We start from the raw sequence: 13,267 nt of genomic DNA, 5'->3' as shown, positions 1-13,267 counted from the left end.
AGTCCCAAACTAGAAACAACTTGGGGTTTTGACCCAGAGGACGCAAGAATTTTCTGGGGTGCTGGAGATGTTCTAGATTTTGATTAGGTAGTGGGTGTGCAGGTGTAAATAGATGTGAAATTTATCAACCTGTGAAGATTTGGTGCATTTTCCAGTGTAATGGAAATGTATGTTATATCTTGATTAGAAAGTGGGTTTTAGATGTACATGCGTTCTCTCTCTTTCTTCAGAAAAGATCTAAAGGTTATACACTGAGATTGGAATAAGTAGTGCTTATCTCAGAGTAATGGATATAATTTTTTAAAAAAGATTTATCTAGTTATTTTAGAGAGAGACCGGGAGGGAGGGGCATAGGGAAAGGGAGAGAGAGTCCCAACCAGACTCTACCCTGAGCACAAAGCCCAAAACGGGGCTCCATTCCACGACCCCGAGATCATGACCTGAGTTGAAACCAAGAGTTGCGTACTTAACTGACTGCACCACCCCGGCACCCCCGTAATTTAATTTTTATTTAATCTTTCCATCTGTATTCCCCCCTCCCATTTTTAAATGGATAGCCATTACTGTTTTAATTCAAAAGCAAGCCCTTTTTATATAAAGGGGATGCAAGAGATAAGATGATGTGGAATTGTGTTGGGGCTTCCTTGTTGCCAGAAGGAGGCATTTCTGCTTTGTGGAATATTTTGGCGTCCGTGAAAACCTCCTGGCCACAGGTCCGAGTCCTTAGCTCGCAGCACGCTGCATGGCTCAGGCAGGCGCGTATTGAGCCTTATTTTTATTCACGAGCATGGGGCACTTGGTCTCTGAAAGAGTAAGGTGAGTCCAGGGGGTGGATTATGTCTTCTGGAATGAAGTTTAAAGGGGAAGCTAGTTTTTTTTTTAAACACAAATACTGAGCTTCCTGTAGTAAATAAAATTCTGAGCGCGTGTGAAGTGGAGTAGGGAAAACTCTTGGGAACGATTTCCATCTGGGATGTTTAGAAAGAAAGCCAGGGAGAGGAGGCATCATGGCTGAGGGTAACAGGACAGATCCCGCAGGGCCGAGGCCTCCAGAGTTTGTTCACAGCTGTGAAAGGACACCTGACCTGTCCTCAGGGACTGGCAGAGCCACTGTCCTGGGACTGCCCGGGTTGGTGTGGTCCTGGGCTAGCTTACAGAGTTGCGGGGGCCCCAAAGGCCGCCCAAGTGTGGGTTCAAATTACCATGTGTGCTGTCATCCAGAAGGAAGCTACTGACCTCAGGGCCCCATTAGAGTCCCCTGTTAGGTTTCCTGCTCTCTGTGGAAGGTCTCTGCCCCAAAATGGCCCGGGGAGGCAGGGAGGCCGTGTCCCTGACCACCCTGTGTTTCTGGGACTTGTTCATCTGTCTGGCTCTGCCGCTGGTGGGGTGGCTGCATTTACGTGAGGTCCTGAGCACTTCTGGAATGAGGAACCTCGGTCTGTTTGTACTGACAAGGAGACTAAGGCCACAAGAACTCAGTGTCCTCAAATGACCAGTCTGTCCTCTGTTCGTGGCTCCTCGAGGCTTCCAGTGGGCGAGTTGCTTTTGTTCCTCCGTCTGCCCTGGTTAGGGCAGGAGCAGAGCAGATGGGCGTCTGCCCACGGAGTCAGGTGGAGTTGGGGTTTGAACTGAGGCCTGGTTGTCCTCAAAACCTGTACAGAAAGCCACGCCGCTGGGGCCATAAAACCCTAGAGGTGAGTGGCTTCGGGGAGGCTGTAGAGGGCAGAGGTCGGCCTCTTGTAGCCACGTGACCTTAGGGGAGAGGTGGGCGAGCCTCTTTGTACCTTGGTTTACTGAGCATCAGCGGGAATGAGCACCTGCTGGATTTCTGGTGAGAGTTCAGTGAGCTGGGATGTCTGTGAAAGTAGTTAGAACTCTTCTAGGATTGGGGCGTCTGGGTGGCTCAGTCAGTTAAGCGTCTGCTTTCGGCTCAGGTCATGATCCCAGGGTCCCGGGATCTTGCCCCACATCGGGCTCCCTGCTCCGCAGAGAGCCTGCTTCTCCCTCTCCCTCTGCTCCTCCCCAGTACTCATGCTCTCTCTCTCAAATAAATAAATAAAATCTTTGAAAAAAAAATTAACAATTCTGCTAGGATGGCGGGCTCTGTGTGTGCCCGAGTGCAGGCGCTTGTGGAGAGCAGCTGGGCTCCGACAAGCCGCCTCCCGGAGGTATCGTGCAGCTCCAGGCTTTCTCCAGCGTGGCCCCAGGGACGCGGCAGCATGGGAGGGGCTGTGCCTACTCCGCGGCCTGCTCTCTCCCCGCAGAGGTTCTACGTGGCCTCGTCCCGGCAGCTGAAGCGCCTCGAGTCGGTGAGCCGCTCCCCGGTCTACTCCCACTTCAGTGAGACCTTGCTGGGCGTCAGCGTCATCCGCGCCTTCGAGGAGCAGGAACGCTTCATCCACCAGAGTGACCTGAAGGTGGATGAGAACCAGAAGGCCTATTACCCCAGCATCGTGGCCAACAGGTGGGTGCTCGAGGCCCCGTGGGAGGAGGTGGAGGACTAAGAACTCCTGGAGGAGGAGGGTGTGAAGCCGGGCTCGGGCCCCCCCATGCAGGGTGGTTAGACTTGGCAGGAGGACAGGGCACAGTGACCATTGAAAGCAGACAGGAGGGGCGCCTGGGTGGCTCAGTTGGTTAAGCGACTGCCTTCGGCTCAGGTCATGATCCTGGAGTCCCAGGATGGAGTCCCAGGATGGAGTCCCACATCGGGCTCCCTGCTCAGCAGGGAGTCTGCTTCTCCCTCTGACCCTCTTCCCTCTCGTGCTCTCTATCTCTCATTCTCTCTCTCTCAAATAAATAAAATCTTTAAAAAAAAAAAAAAAAAGAAAGCAGACAGGAGGGGCACCTGGGTGGCTCAGTCGTTAAGCGTCCTCAGGTCGTGATCCCGGGGCCCTGGGATCGAGCCCCACATTGGGCTCCCTGCTCAGCGGGGAGTCTGCTTCTCCCTGCCCTCCCTGCTTGTACACTCTCTCTCAATCTCAAATAAATAAAATCTTAAAAAAAAAAAAAAAAAGAGCGCTGCAGCTCCAAGCGTTGAGTAAGAGCCGGGACCAAGTTGTTCTGGAGTCAGAAAATACTGCTGGAACTATCCGTTAGCTGTTGTCCTGTTAATACAAGATCATCCGTGACGGGCAGAGTCAGCTAGTATTTTTGTGTTCTGGTTCTCGGCCGAGGGGTGATCACCCCCCACCCCCATGTGATGAGCCTGGGAAGCCATTCCCCAGTCTTAGGTTGGCCCACGTGAGCTTCCCCTGCCCGAAAGATCACGAGCACATGAGTAGCATCAATCAGAAAGAAGGGACAGAAGTTTGCTCCTTGTTGACTAAGTTCAGAAAAGTGTCTGATTGATCCCTAAAAGGGTACCCTCCTCGCTCATGTCCTGATACGTGTTTTGAGATGTGGGAGAGAAAATTCTGGGGAGGGGGTGACAGCACCCTGGATGACCCTATAATGTCAGACTGGGCAGGGAAACCGTGAATTGTTGGAGACTGCCTCTGCAGAGTTCTCAGTTTATCAAATCCGGCTGTGTTTGGGAGAAGCTACACACCCAGGAAGATCAGCCACGTGAATCTTAAGGGCTGTAGTGACGGAAAGATCAACACCCTCATCTCCCCAAAATGCTTTACACCTTGAAAGGTTAATGTTTCTAATGCCATGTGGCATCTTACAGAAGTTAGCTAGCTAGCTTTTAACCAATAATCTGTTTAAGAGGTAAAACAATCCATTTTAACATTTCTAAAAGGAGGAGGATCTCGCTCTGGGAACATTATAGCAACATTGAAAATAGTCGCTTATCTCTCCTTTCCCCCTTTACTGCCAAGAGAAGGTTATTTTAAGTAACCTCTACACGCAGTCTGGGGCTTGAACCCACAACCCTGAGATCGAGAGTCTCACGCTCCCCTGATCTCGCTCCACAAGATCACCAGCTAGGCACCCCCAGGGGAAGGTTATTTTAAAGCATTGGTGCCTCTTACAGTTGATGACTTCTTAGTATTTAGAAATTTTCCCGGACATCATTTTAAAGATGGGTATATTTTAAAGCTTCCAGTGAGAAAAAAGTTGGTTTTTAACAAGGCAGGCTTCAGTTTCCTAGGAAGTCGGTTTCTGGAGAACTCCGTTTTAATCCCTGGGGTTGTCAGATTGATGAGGAAGCAGCGAGGCCGTGTCCCTTTGGCTGTCCTTCCCCTGCGACAAGGCCTTTCTCGGGACCTCGCAGGGAATTCTGGCAGTTAGCAAAGTGCCCCCCCCCCCCCCCCTTGAACCAGACACTGGATCTCTGGAAAACTGACTCCAGGTGTGTGTGTGTGTGTGTGTGTGTCTGTCTGTCTGTCTGTCCGCCCGCCTGTGTGTCTGTGGGCAGGTGGCTGGCGGTGCGGCTGGAGTGTGTAGGCAACTGCATCGTCCTGTTCGCCGCCCTGTTCGCCGTGATTTCCAGACACAGTCTCAGCGCCGGCTTGGTGGGCCTGTCTGTCTCGTACTCGCTGCAGGTAAGGGGGGTGCTCCTCTCGGCCAGATTTTCTCATTCTCTTCGTGGGGGAGTCAGTCCTCAGGTTCTTGGGCCTTTGCTTTGAATCCGGGCAGGAGCTGGGGGAGCGGATGGGGTCGAGCGGCACTGGAGAAGCCCGGTGACCCACTGGTGCAGGGGCGGGGCGGTGAGACACGTGGCCAGGACTTCCCCACTAGTCAAGGCAAGCCGGCAACAGCCGACAGGGCGCCTCCAGCTACAGGAAGAATGCTGTCCTGTGACTTTCCCTCCCATCACAGCTTTCGCTGGGGCGCCCAAATTTGGATGCATGGTATTTTCCTCTTACCATCTAGTTCAGAATATTTTCTGGTGCCCTTTCTGATGACTTGTGTGGCCCCGGGGGTTATTTTGCAACGTGTTTCCTTACGAGGTGCAGTGTTGGCCGTCCGGGTGATGGCGGTACGTGAGGCGGACGTTTTCTGGACCTGTCTTACCTAACACATTTCGTAATTCGTAATTACTTCCCAAAGATAAAGCAACTCGTGCTCACTCTAGAAGCTCCGTGTGACCCTTCCACCCGCAGGTCACCACGTACTTGAACTGGCTGGTTCGCATGTCGTCCGAGATGGAGACCAACATTGTGGCGGTGGAGAGGCTGAAGGAGTATTCAGAAACGGAGAAGGAGGTAAAGCCAGCCCCCGGCCTGGCCTCTCCTGACCTCTTAGTGTGGCTTAACCCGCACAGTCCGCTGAGCCATAGCCTGGGTGCCTTCGACAGGCGGCCTCTGTTCAACAAGAATTGTCTTCCGTTACTTGTCACGTATTTGTGTGGGGGACTTCTGTTACGGAAAACGAGACACTCATTTTCTCTTTGAAGTTTAAAGATTAAGTACCCGTGAGTTGATTCAGAGCATGGAAAGTCACTGACAAGAGGCTCAGTATGTGCATATTGTAAAAATGGTGACGGTGGTCAGGATTTGACCCAAGTTTGGGGAGCCCTGCAGTTATTCAACCAAAGTCCCCATTTTGTAGATGGAGCGGAGGGTGGCCTAGGGAGGGACAGTGGCTGACCCGAGGTGGCACATGGCCGGAACGAGTAGGACCCCAGTGGCCAGGGTTCAGTGCCACATTGTCCTCAGAAACTGCCTCCTTCCGCCTGCACACCACCACCTGTAGTGATGGTAGTGACAGCAGCGATCACCTGGGGAGACACCACCATCGCCACCACCACCAGGAATGACAGCGACCCATATTGTGCCCTCGGAGGGGCGTCAGGCCCTGTAGCGCACATCTGACATGTTGTAATTCATATAGCCCTCCCGTAGCCTCGTAACGCCCGTTCCGCCATGATCCCCATTTTACAGGTGAGGAAATGGAGCCTCAAGGTTAAGTTACTTGCCCAAGTTTACAGGGCTGGTAAATGGCTGACCTAGAATTTGCGTCTGGGCCATTGGCACACTGCCTCCCAAGAAGGTGCCCTTTGGGAATGAGACCAGGGCCCTGGTTAAACTGTCTTGAGGGATCTACAGAGGTGAGCCATGCCCCATCCTTAACACTCTCACACAGGTGACCCAGGTCCCACTTCGTCAGAGAGCGTTATTCAGAGGGTGTGAGCACCCCCTGTGGAAATGTATGTGTTACACCAAGGGTTTTTCCCACTGCACTGAATTTTTTTTTTTTTAATTTTATTTATTTATTTGACAGAGAGAGCGAGAGAGGGAACACAAGCAGGGGGAGTGGGAGAGGGAGAAGCAGGCTTCCTGCGGAGCAGGGAGCCCGACGCGGGGCTCGATCCCAGGACCCCGGGATCATGACCTGAGCCGAAGGCAGACGCTTAATGACTGAGCCACCCAGGCGCCCCTGAGTTTTTTTGTTTGTTTGTTTTACAACAGCTTTTAAGATATAATTCACATGCCATGCAGTTCATCATTTAGAGTATGAAATGAAATTGATTTTTTAAGAAATTACCATGTTTTTTACTTCTAATTGTTTTTATGTTTTTAGAATAAGAACATATTTGAAAAATACAAAAGAAAGTAAAGATTATCCAGGGTCTTACCACTACTAGAAATACATGTCTTTGTATAGAATATATTTTCTTAGAAAGTTCCGTCTACTTCTCTCCAGTGCTCTCATATTCTTACAGCTATCCGTTCATTTATATACCTAAATTTATAAAAGGGAAATATGCTTGTTGTAAAAAAATTAATATAGCAAGTTTATGGGGGAGAAAGGATGAAAGCTTTCTTTTGTCCTCTCCATTCCTTAGCTTTCCCCAAGCTAGCGCCAAGCCCGGCCCAGAGCACATCCAGTTGTAGCGCTCGGGAAACGTTGAACTGAACTAAGAAGCTCTTCAGAAATAAGAGCTGTGTGACCTTGGGCAAGTTACTTACCCTCTCTGTGTCAGTTTCTGCACGTGCAAGGACCCCACTCATGGGACTGTAGTGAGGATTAAATGAGGTCACGTGACCGTGCTCTTTAAAAGCATTAGCCATTGCTTTCATAGCTGTCCTCCACACGTAGGAGGCGTTTGGAGTAACACCTCTACCCTTGTGTCCGTCCAGAGAAGACCACTCATTGATCGAATCAGTCCATAAATATTCATGGAGTCCCTGCTGCGTGCTGTAGGGCCTGGAGTGTGGCAGTGAACAGTGAACGAACCTGTCTTCATAAAGTGGACATCCCAGGGGGCATGGGGAGCAGAATAAGCAAATAAAAGCACACCTCAAGCGCTGGGAGGTGCCACGCGGTGTGAGGGAGAACGGAGCAGGGGAGGGGATAGAGGGCACAGAGCCAGGGGGTGATCTCAGTGGCCCGAGGGAGCATGCGCAGAGGGGAGATGGGGGAGGAGCCTTCCAGGCAGGGTGCAGGGCCCCAGGAGCAGGGTGCGCAGGTGCGTTTTAGAAACAGTGCAGCCGCGTGGGGAGCAGAGTGAGCCAGAGGGAGGGAGAGGGGTCAGAGGGGATGTGCAGCCGGCTCGCTGGTAGCCTTAGGCTGCTGAGACGGACCGAAGATTCCTTATCTTGCCCCATCACAGGCTCCTTGGCAAGTCCAGGAAATGACTCCGCCCAGCACCTGGCCTCAGGTAGGCCGAGTAGAATTCCGTGACTACGGCCTGCGATACCGAGAAAACCTGGACTTGGTGCTCAAGCACATCAACGTCACCATCGATGGAGGGGAAAAGGTGGGTGCGCCTCCTCCCCCCTGACTCTTCACAGCGGGGCATCGCTTGCAACCAGGCAGGTGCAACCAGGCGCATCATTTCCCCAGTTTATCACGGTCTGATTCCGTGGGGTAGAGTGGCCTTTCCTGAGATGGGCTTGTGGAAGTAGAAGCTGCTAGAGTGTCCCAGCCGCAATGCATACTGTTAGCAGGGAGCCGGCTGAGGCCCGCAGGTATGTTTTGAAAAAAATCTGAATCTGTTGCAAATACTGAAAAATCTGCTATGTCTTATATAAAAATTCATTTCCTGCCCCCCCCTTCTTTTTTTCTTTTTTGAGCGAGCGCGTGAGCATGTGCACTGGTAGTGGAAGGAAGGGCAGAGAGAGGGAGAGAATCCTAAGCAGGCTCCACACCCAGTGTGGGGGCTCAATCTCATGACCCTGAGATCATGATCTGAACCGAAACTAAGAATTGGATACCTAACCGACTGAGCCTCCTAGGCACCCCACTTGCTGCTTTTCTTGAAAGATCAAACATCTAACAACACTGGGCTTATACTCCCTGCCTGGTTCTTTGTAGACAAGATGAGAGCCTCCAAGCTCACCCAGTCCCTCCCCATCTCACTTTTGTGCCTACTTGGCCCCTGAAGGAATTCGAGTTTGCCACCTCTAGAATAGAAAGATGCTATCGTCACTACTAGGGACGGCTCAGTGAATGTGTGAAGTTGTCAGAATTCTGGAATATATCCCTAGTCCCAAGCTGTTGCTGGAAGATGTCCTTGCTGTTGAGACCCTGAGACCCTCAGGAATCAGACGAAGAGTCTTCCTGGCTGTCTGGCAGAGGACAGAGTCTCTTTCGTCTCTGAACATAAACGTGTTTGCTAAACTGTTCCTACCCCAAGGCTCAGAATGTTTCGTTCCCATGAGATAATTTCTCTAACTTCTACCAAGGGGAAGAACAGAGTGGATTGTGTTCTCACTGAGGCTTCATGGCTTATGTTCCATCATGAGACTCTGCCGTGTGACATTTCTGTTGAGGCTGGAGGAAGCCTGCCTTTCAAGAGCCCAGACGAGGAGGGGAGAGTTGTAATTGGATGTCAGGAATGTCAGTGATTGGCCACGGAGCAGGGAGCCCCGTTTCCTCAAGGGAGGATGAGTGGAGACTGGGTCCTGTCCATAACCTCTCGTTGCTCCTGCAGCTGGGTTGGAGGGAGGACGTATGCAGGGGGATCTGCTTGAATCTTTAAGGTACTTCGACAGCTCAGGATGGAAAACTCAACCATCAAAGGATTGAAAAACAGTATGGGGGAAAATACCCAATTATTAACAATATCTAGAGTTGAAAATAATAGGGCTTTATTTGAAAATCCCTTCTCCGTGAGCTCTGTCTCTTTGGGAGGTCTGTACTAACTTATCAGAAGAGCTGAATATCATTTTAATTTATCAAAAGAGGTGGCACAGAGAAGGAAGTCCTTCTTGACCCTTCCATACAGCCCCTGAAGGAGCGTCCCTGGGAAGCTGCTGACGGGGAGGAATGTGGTGGGCGTCAGGTCGACCAGATGACTGAATTGCTTTAGGGCAGACACCTGAAATGTGGGCCTTGTGTGGGGGGCAGGTGGGAGGTAACCCCCAGACAATGGCATCCCCACCTCACCCTGGGCCCTTCTTGTCCCACAGGTCGGCATCGTGGGGCGGACAGGAGCTGGGAAGTCGTCCCTGACCCTGGGCTTGTTTCGGATCAATGAGTCTGCTGAGGGGGAGATCGTTATTGATGACATCAACATTGCCAAGATCGGCCTGCACGATCTGCGCTTCAAGATCACCATCATCCCGCAGGTGGGGTCTGGGTACACCAAGGGCGTGAGTTGGGGGCGGTGAGAGTGATGTAGGTATGTTTTCAGGACAAATATAAATGTATTCCTACTTTATTATTTTCATCATTCTCATTGAAATGATACTGTTTCTTCGCCACTGAATCTCCCCTTAGCATATGAGTAACAGTGGGAATTAACCGGGTTATCATTCCTTCACTCCTGCTGGCTTCACTCAGGACAAGAACAAGCCTCTCAAGAGCCAGGCGAGAAATAGGAATTTTCTAGACTGATTTCTGTAGCTGGGATTCCCTCATGTGTTACCTTGTCGTGTTATTTTCCCTAAAATTTTTTTCTGAGATTCTCCTTTGGAGGCAGGGAACAGGGAGGAATCCACAGTACTTTATAATTAGGAATTACCCATGCTGCTTCTCCCCACCAGAAGGTTCCGTGTATTGGAGACTCTGGGAAGCGTTCCCAAAAGAAATTTTATTTCACGTAACCCAGGATTTTCCAAACCTTTGCCCCCCATTACTAACATCTCCAGAAATAGTGATTCCAAGGAACTCTGGAACCCCATCTTGAGCGATTCCGGCCAGACTGTTCATGTCGCACCTGTTTGCCCCGGGTGCAGGCATCATGACGTGAGCCTCACCTGCCGTCTGCCATCTTTTCTCGAACAGGACCCTGTTTTGTTCTCGGGTTCCCTCCGCATGAACCTGGACCCGTTCAGCCAGTACTCAGATGAGGAAGTCTGGACGTCCCTGGAGCTGGCTCACCTGAAGGACTTCGTGTCTGCCCTTCCCGACAAGCTGAACCACGAGTGTGCGGAAGGCGGGGAGAACCTGAGGTAAGCAGGGGTGTGAGGCCCTGACGGCTCTCCTCGGCTCCGCCTCCGTCGAGGTGTTTGAAGAGTCTGTCCTCCTGCATCTGTGTCAGGCCTGGGTTCGAGTCCCAGCTCTGCCACGGATGAGCCATTTTCTCTTCACTTCTTGTAGCCTCGATTTCAGCATCTGTAAAGTGGGCTGTAGTCCAGGCCCGTTGTACCATGAGGTATAAAACCAGGATGGCCAATGTGGTTCTTTTCTTACACCGGGTTTAGTCAATTGAGTGGGACTGTTAGTTCAGCTATTGAAAGGCTTCTCTCTTGGTCAGTAAATGGCACTTTTCCGAGCCCTTCGCGTCACCACCTGCTGCCCCAGCTGCCCTGGCCCTTGTCCCAGGATCCCCAGGATGCGCCCATGACCCAGCAACTACAGTGTGACTGCCCGGCGCCGCAGGGAACCTGAGTTCTGCTCCAGTGTCCTTCATGCCTCATCCATCCCTGTGACAGCCAACCACCAATCCTCAGATGCGTTCAGCTGCTCAGACCCTTGGGGGTGGTCAGCCAGGCGGCCCTGCTGTTCTCGGCTCCCTCATATGGCTGGGGGTCCGCTGGGGCAGTTCGGGTCGGCTCCAGCCGTCCCTCATCCCCCCGCGGACCAGCCCAGGCATGTTGTCATGGCCATAGCGGAGGTGCGCATTCCGTCTGCGAGCCTCCGCGGGCCTCGTTTGCCGGCGTCTCGTCGACCAAAGCAAGACGTGTGGTTGAGTCCAGAGTCAAGTGGGAGGACCTACAGAAGACACAGATATGGGGTCATTTTGTTACCTGTCCCGTGGCCCATGCTGAGCTGGTCACACGTTTTGGATATCCCCGCCGAGCCCAACTCCGGCTCCACAGCTGGAACGTCCTGAGCAGTCACCGGCGTCGGGCACGGGGAGCGGGGAGTCGCAGGGCGCTCCGGGCCTTGGCAACACCTAGTGTCCCCTTCCCTGCTCCCAGCTCCGGCCTGGGCTCAGGGTCGGGGGGGGGGTGGTTTTGACCCTCTGTCCCCTGGTCTTTTCCTCCTGGTCTAGCGTCGGGCAGCGCCAGCTTGTGTGCCTGGCCCGGGCTCTGCTGCGGAAGACCAAGATCCTTGTGTTGGACGAGGCCACGGCGGCCGTGGACCTCGAAACGGACAACCTCATCCAGTCGACCATCCGGACGCAGTTTGAGGACTGCACCGTGCTCACCATTGCACACCGGCTCAACACCATCATGGACTACACGAGGTGACTTCGCCGGCACGGATGCTCGGCACCGTCCTGTGTCTAGGGACAGCCCTCTCTTCCCCCTGGGTATTTCTGACATCCCTCCATCATGTATTCAGGCCACACACGGGTGGAGCGCCCGCCACATTCTCGGCCCTATTCTAGGCACTAGGGTCTCAGCAAGGAGGTATCAGACAGGGAGCCTGCCTGAGGGACCTTCGCGGTCACTTGGGGGCTGGGTGTGGAGACAGACAATAAGCACATGAACACACGGAAGCACACGGTGCTGGGAACGAAGTAGAAAACGTGAGAGCCCTTCCCGGGGTAAGCACCCCAGGACTTCGACCGGAAGGGATCAAGGATGGCAGCCAGTTGGAAGGCTACTGCAGGAGTCCTAACAGAAGGTGTTAGGGTCCTGACCCAAAGCAGGGATTTGTTCGGGTGGCTCTTTGGGGGCACAAGATGCAGACCCCTTCCCTTCCCCTCACGTCTGTGTCTCCTCCTCTTGCAGGGTCATCGTCCTGGACAAGGGAGAGATCCGGGAGTGCGGCCAGCCCTCCGACCTCCTCCAGCAGAGAGGTCTTTTCTACAGCATGGCCAAAGATGCTGGCCTGGTGTGAGCCCCAGAGCTGGTGCATCTGGTCAGAATTGCAGGGCCAACACGCCAGCGTCGGGATGACGTTCTGAGGCACCGTCCTTGGGAACCCAAGCCTCCTGTATACTGAAACCAAAAAAAAAAAAAAAGAGAGAAAAAAAACCACAACAACCCCCAAAACCAAAACTCACAAAGCAGCCACCGTCTGGCCCCCGAGCTGGAATTGGCCGTGAAGACGCGGGAGAGACACAAGAGATGCAGCCCACCCAGAACGCTCCCGCCCTTGCCTCCGCGGCCCCTGCAAGACGCACATATATTCTCAGGCCCCCCGGGAACGCACGCCCGTGCTCTTGGTGCTCTGTGAGGAGGTTTTGGCAGCCAGACTGCCAGAGAAAGTGGTTTCATAAAATAACGCTAGTGACCAAATCCAGCCAACTGCCTCAGATCTCTCCAGCCAAAGTCAACGGATTCCGTCTTCGAGAGGCTCCCCGCCCCCCGACGGCTGTCCCCAGCAACCCCCGGCGTGCTCTGTCTCCTTGGGGCTGCAGGTGGGAGTGAGGGGCCTGGGAAGATGACTCTCCCCTCAGGCAGTACCCTGAGGGCCACGGACACTCCTCTTACCAACCATCTGGTCTTCCAGGCGCTCAGACGCTGGGAACCCGTGTCCCAGCCCTGCTCTCCCGGTACTCGCCTCCCAGGCCAGGGGCAGCCTCCACGTCCCTGGACTTCTCGCTGACGGGACTCGGTGGGACTTGCGGGCTGTCTGCACCGTGAGAGCATCTCGGTACCGACTCCCCAGCCCGGCCGCTCAGCTCCTCATTCCTTCCAGTCTTCTCCTTGCTTTCCTTGCTCCCTCTTTCTGCCCATCACTAGGATGGCTTTCCTGCCCTAGTCCCTGAGAGAGAAGACCTGCTGATGGTGATGAAGCGGTCAAGGCCAAGAGGGCTAGGTACCTCCCAGGTACGGCCGGTTGGCACTGAAAAGGGCCCCGTGGAGTCTCCTCCGTGTGGTTAGATTTTTTTTTTCCCTCGGCCCTGGCATCTGGGTGGCTTGAAGGATGGCAGTGTGGAGAACTCGGCGTTTCATGACCGAGTCTCTTCCAGGACAAGAAAAGGACCCATTCACAAATACGAGTGATGGCTTTTTCTTTTTTCTTTTTTTTTTTT

The 13,267-nt window shown here is 53.0% G+C and overlaps 1 protein-coding gene across 4 annotated transcripts in view; it reads left to right on the top strand.

Annotated features, from left to right (window-relative positions):
* The window catches only part of ABCC1 (ATP binding cassette subfamily C member 1 (ABCC1 blood group)), a 129,584-nt gene extending 116,323 nt beyond the window's left edge, over window positions 1-13,261 (top strand). For all 4 annotated transcript variants that reach the window (XM_025855509.2, XM_073899457.1, XM_025855508.2 and 1 more), the window contains exons 24-31: window positions 2,265-2,464; window positions 4,361-4,487; window positions 5,049-5,150; window positions 7,502-7,648; window positions 9,303-9,461; window positions 10,120-10,286; window positions 11,333-11,527; window positions 12,018-13,261. In XM_025855509.2, coding sequence (XP_025711294.1) covers window positions 2,265-2,464; window positions 4,361-4,487; window positions 5,049-5,150; window positions 7,502-7,648; window positions 9,303-9,461; window positions 10,120-10,286; window positions 11,333-11,527; window positions 12,018-12,126 — 1,206 coding nt within the window. In that variant the 3' untranslated portion in view covers window positions 12,127-13,261. The remainder of the gene's footprint in view (window positions 1-2,264; window positions 2,465-4,360; window positions 4,488-5,048; window positions 5,151-7,501; window positions 7,649-9,302; window positions 9,462-10,119; window positions 10,287-11,332; window positions 11,528-12,017) is intronic.
* The last annotated feature ends 6 nt before the right edge of the window (window positions 13,262-13,267 follow it).

The sequence above is a fragment of the Callorhinus ursinus genome, unplaced genomic scaffold, assembly GCF_003265705.2.
Source record: "Callorhinus ursinus isolate GAN/ISIS: 27379988/994484 unplaced genomic scaffold, GSC_fseal_2.0 scaffold13, whole genome shotgun sequence".
Taxonomy (NCBI): domain Eukaryota; kingdom Metazoa; phylum Chordata; class Mammalia; order Carnivora; family Otariidae; genus Callorhinus; species Callorhinus ursinus.
Note: the sequence above shows the minus strand (reverse complement) of the source record. Positions and strands in the feature narration are given on the sequence as shown.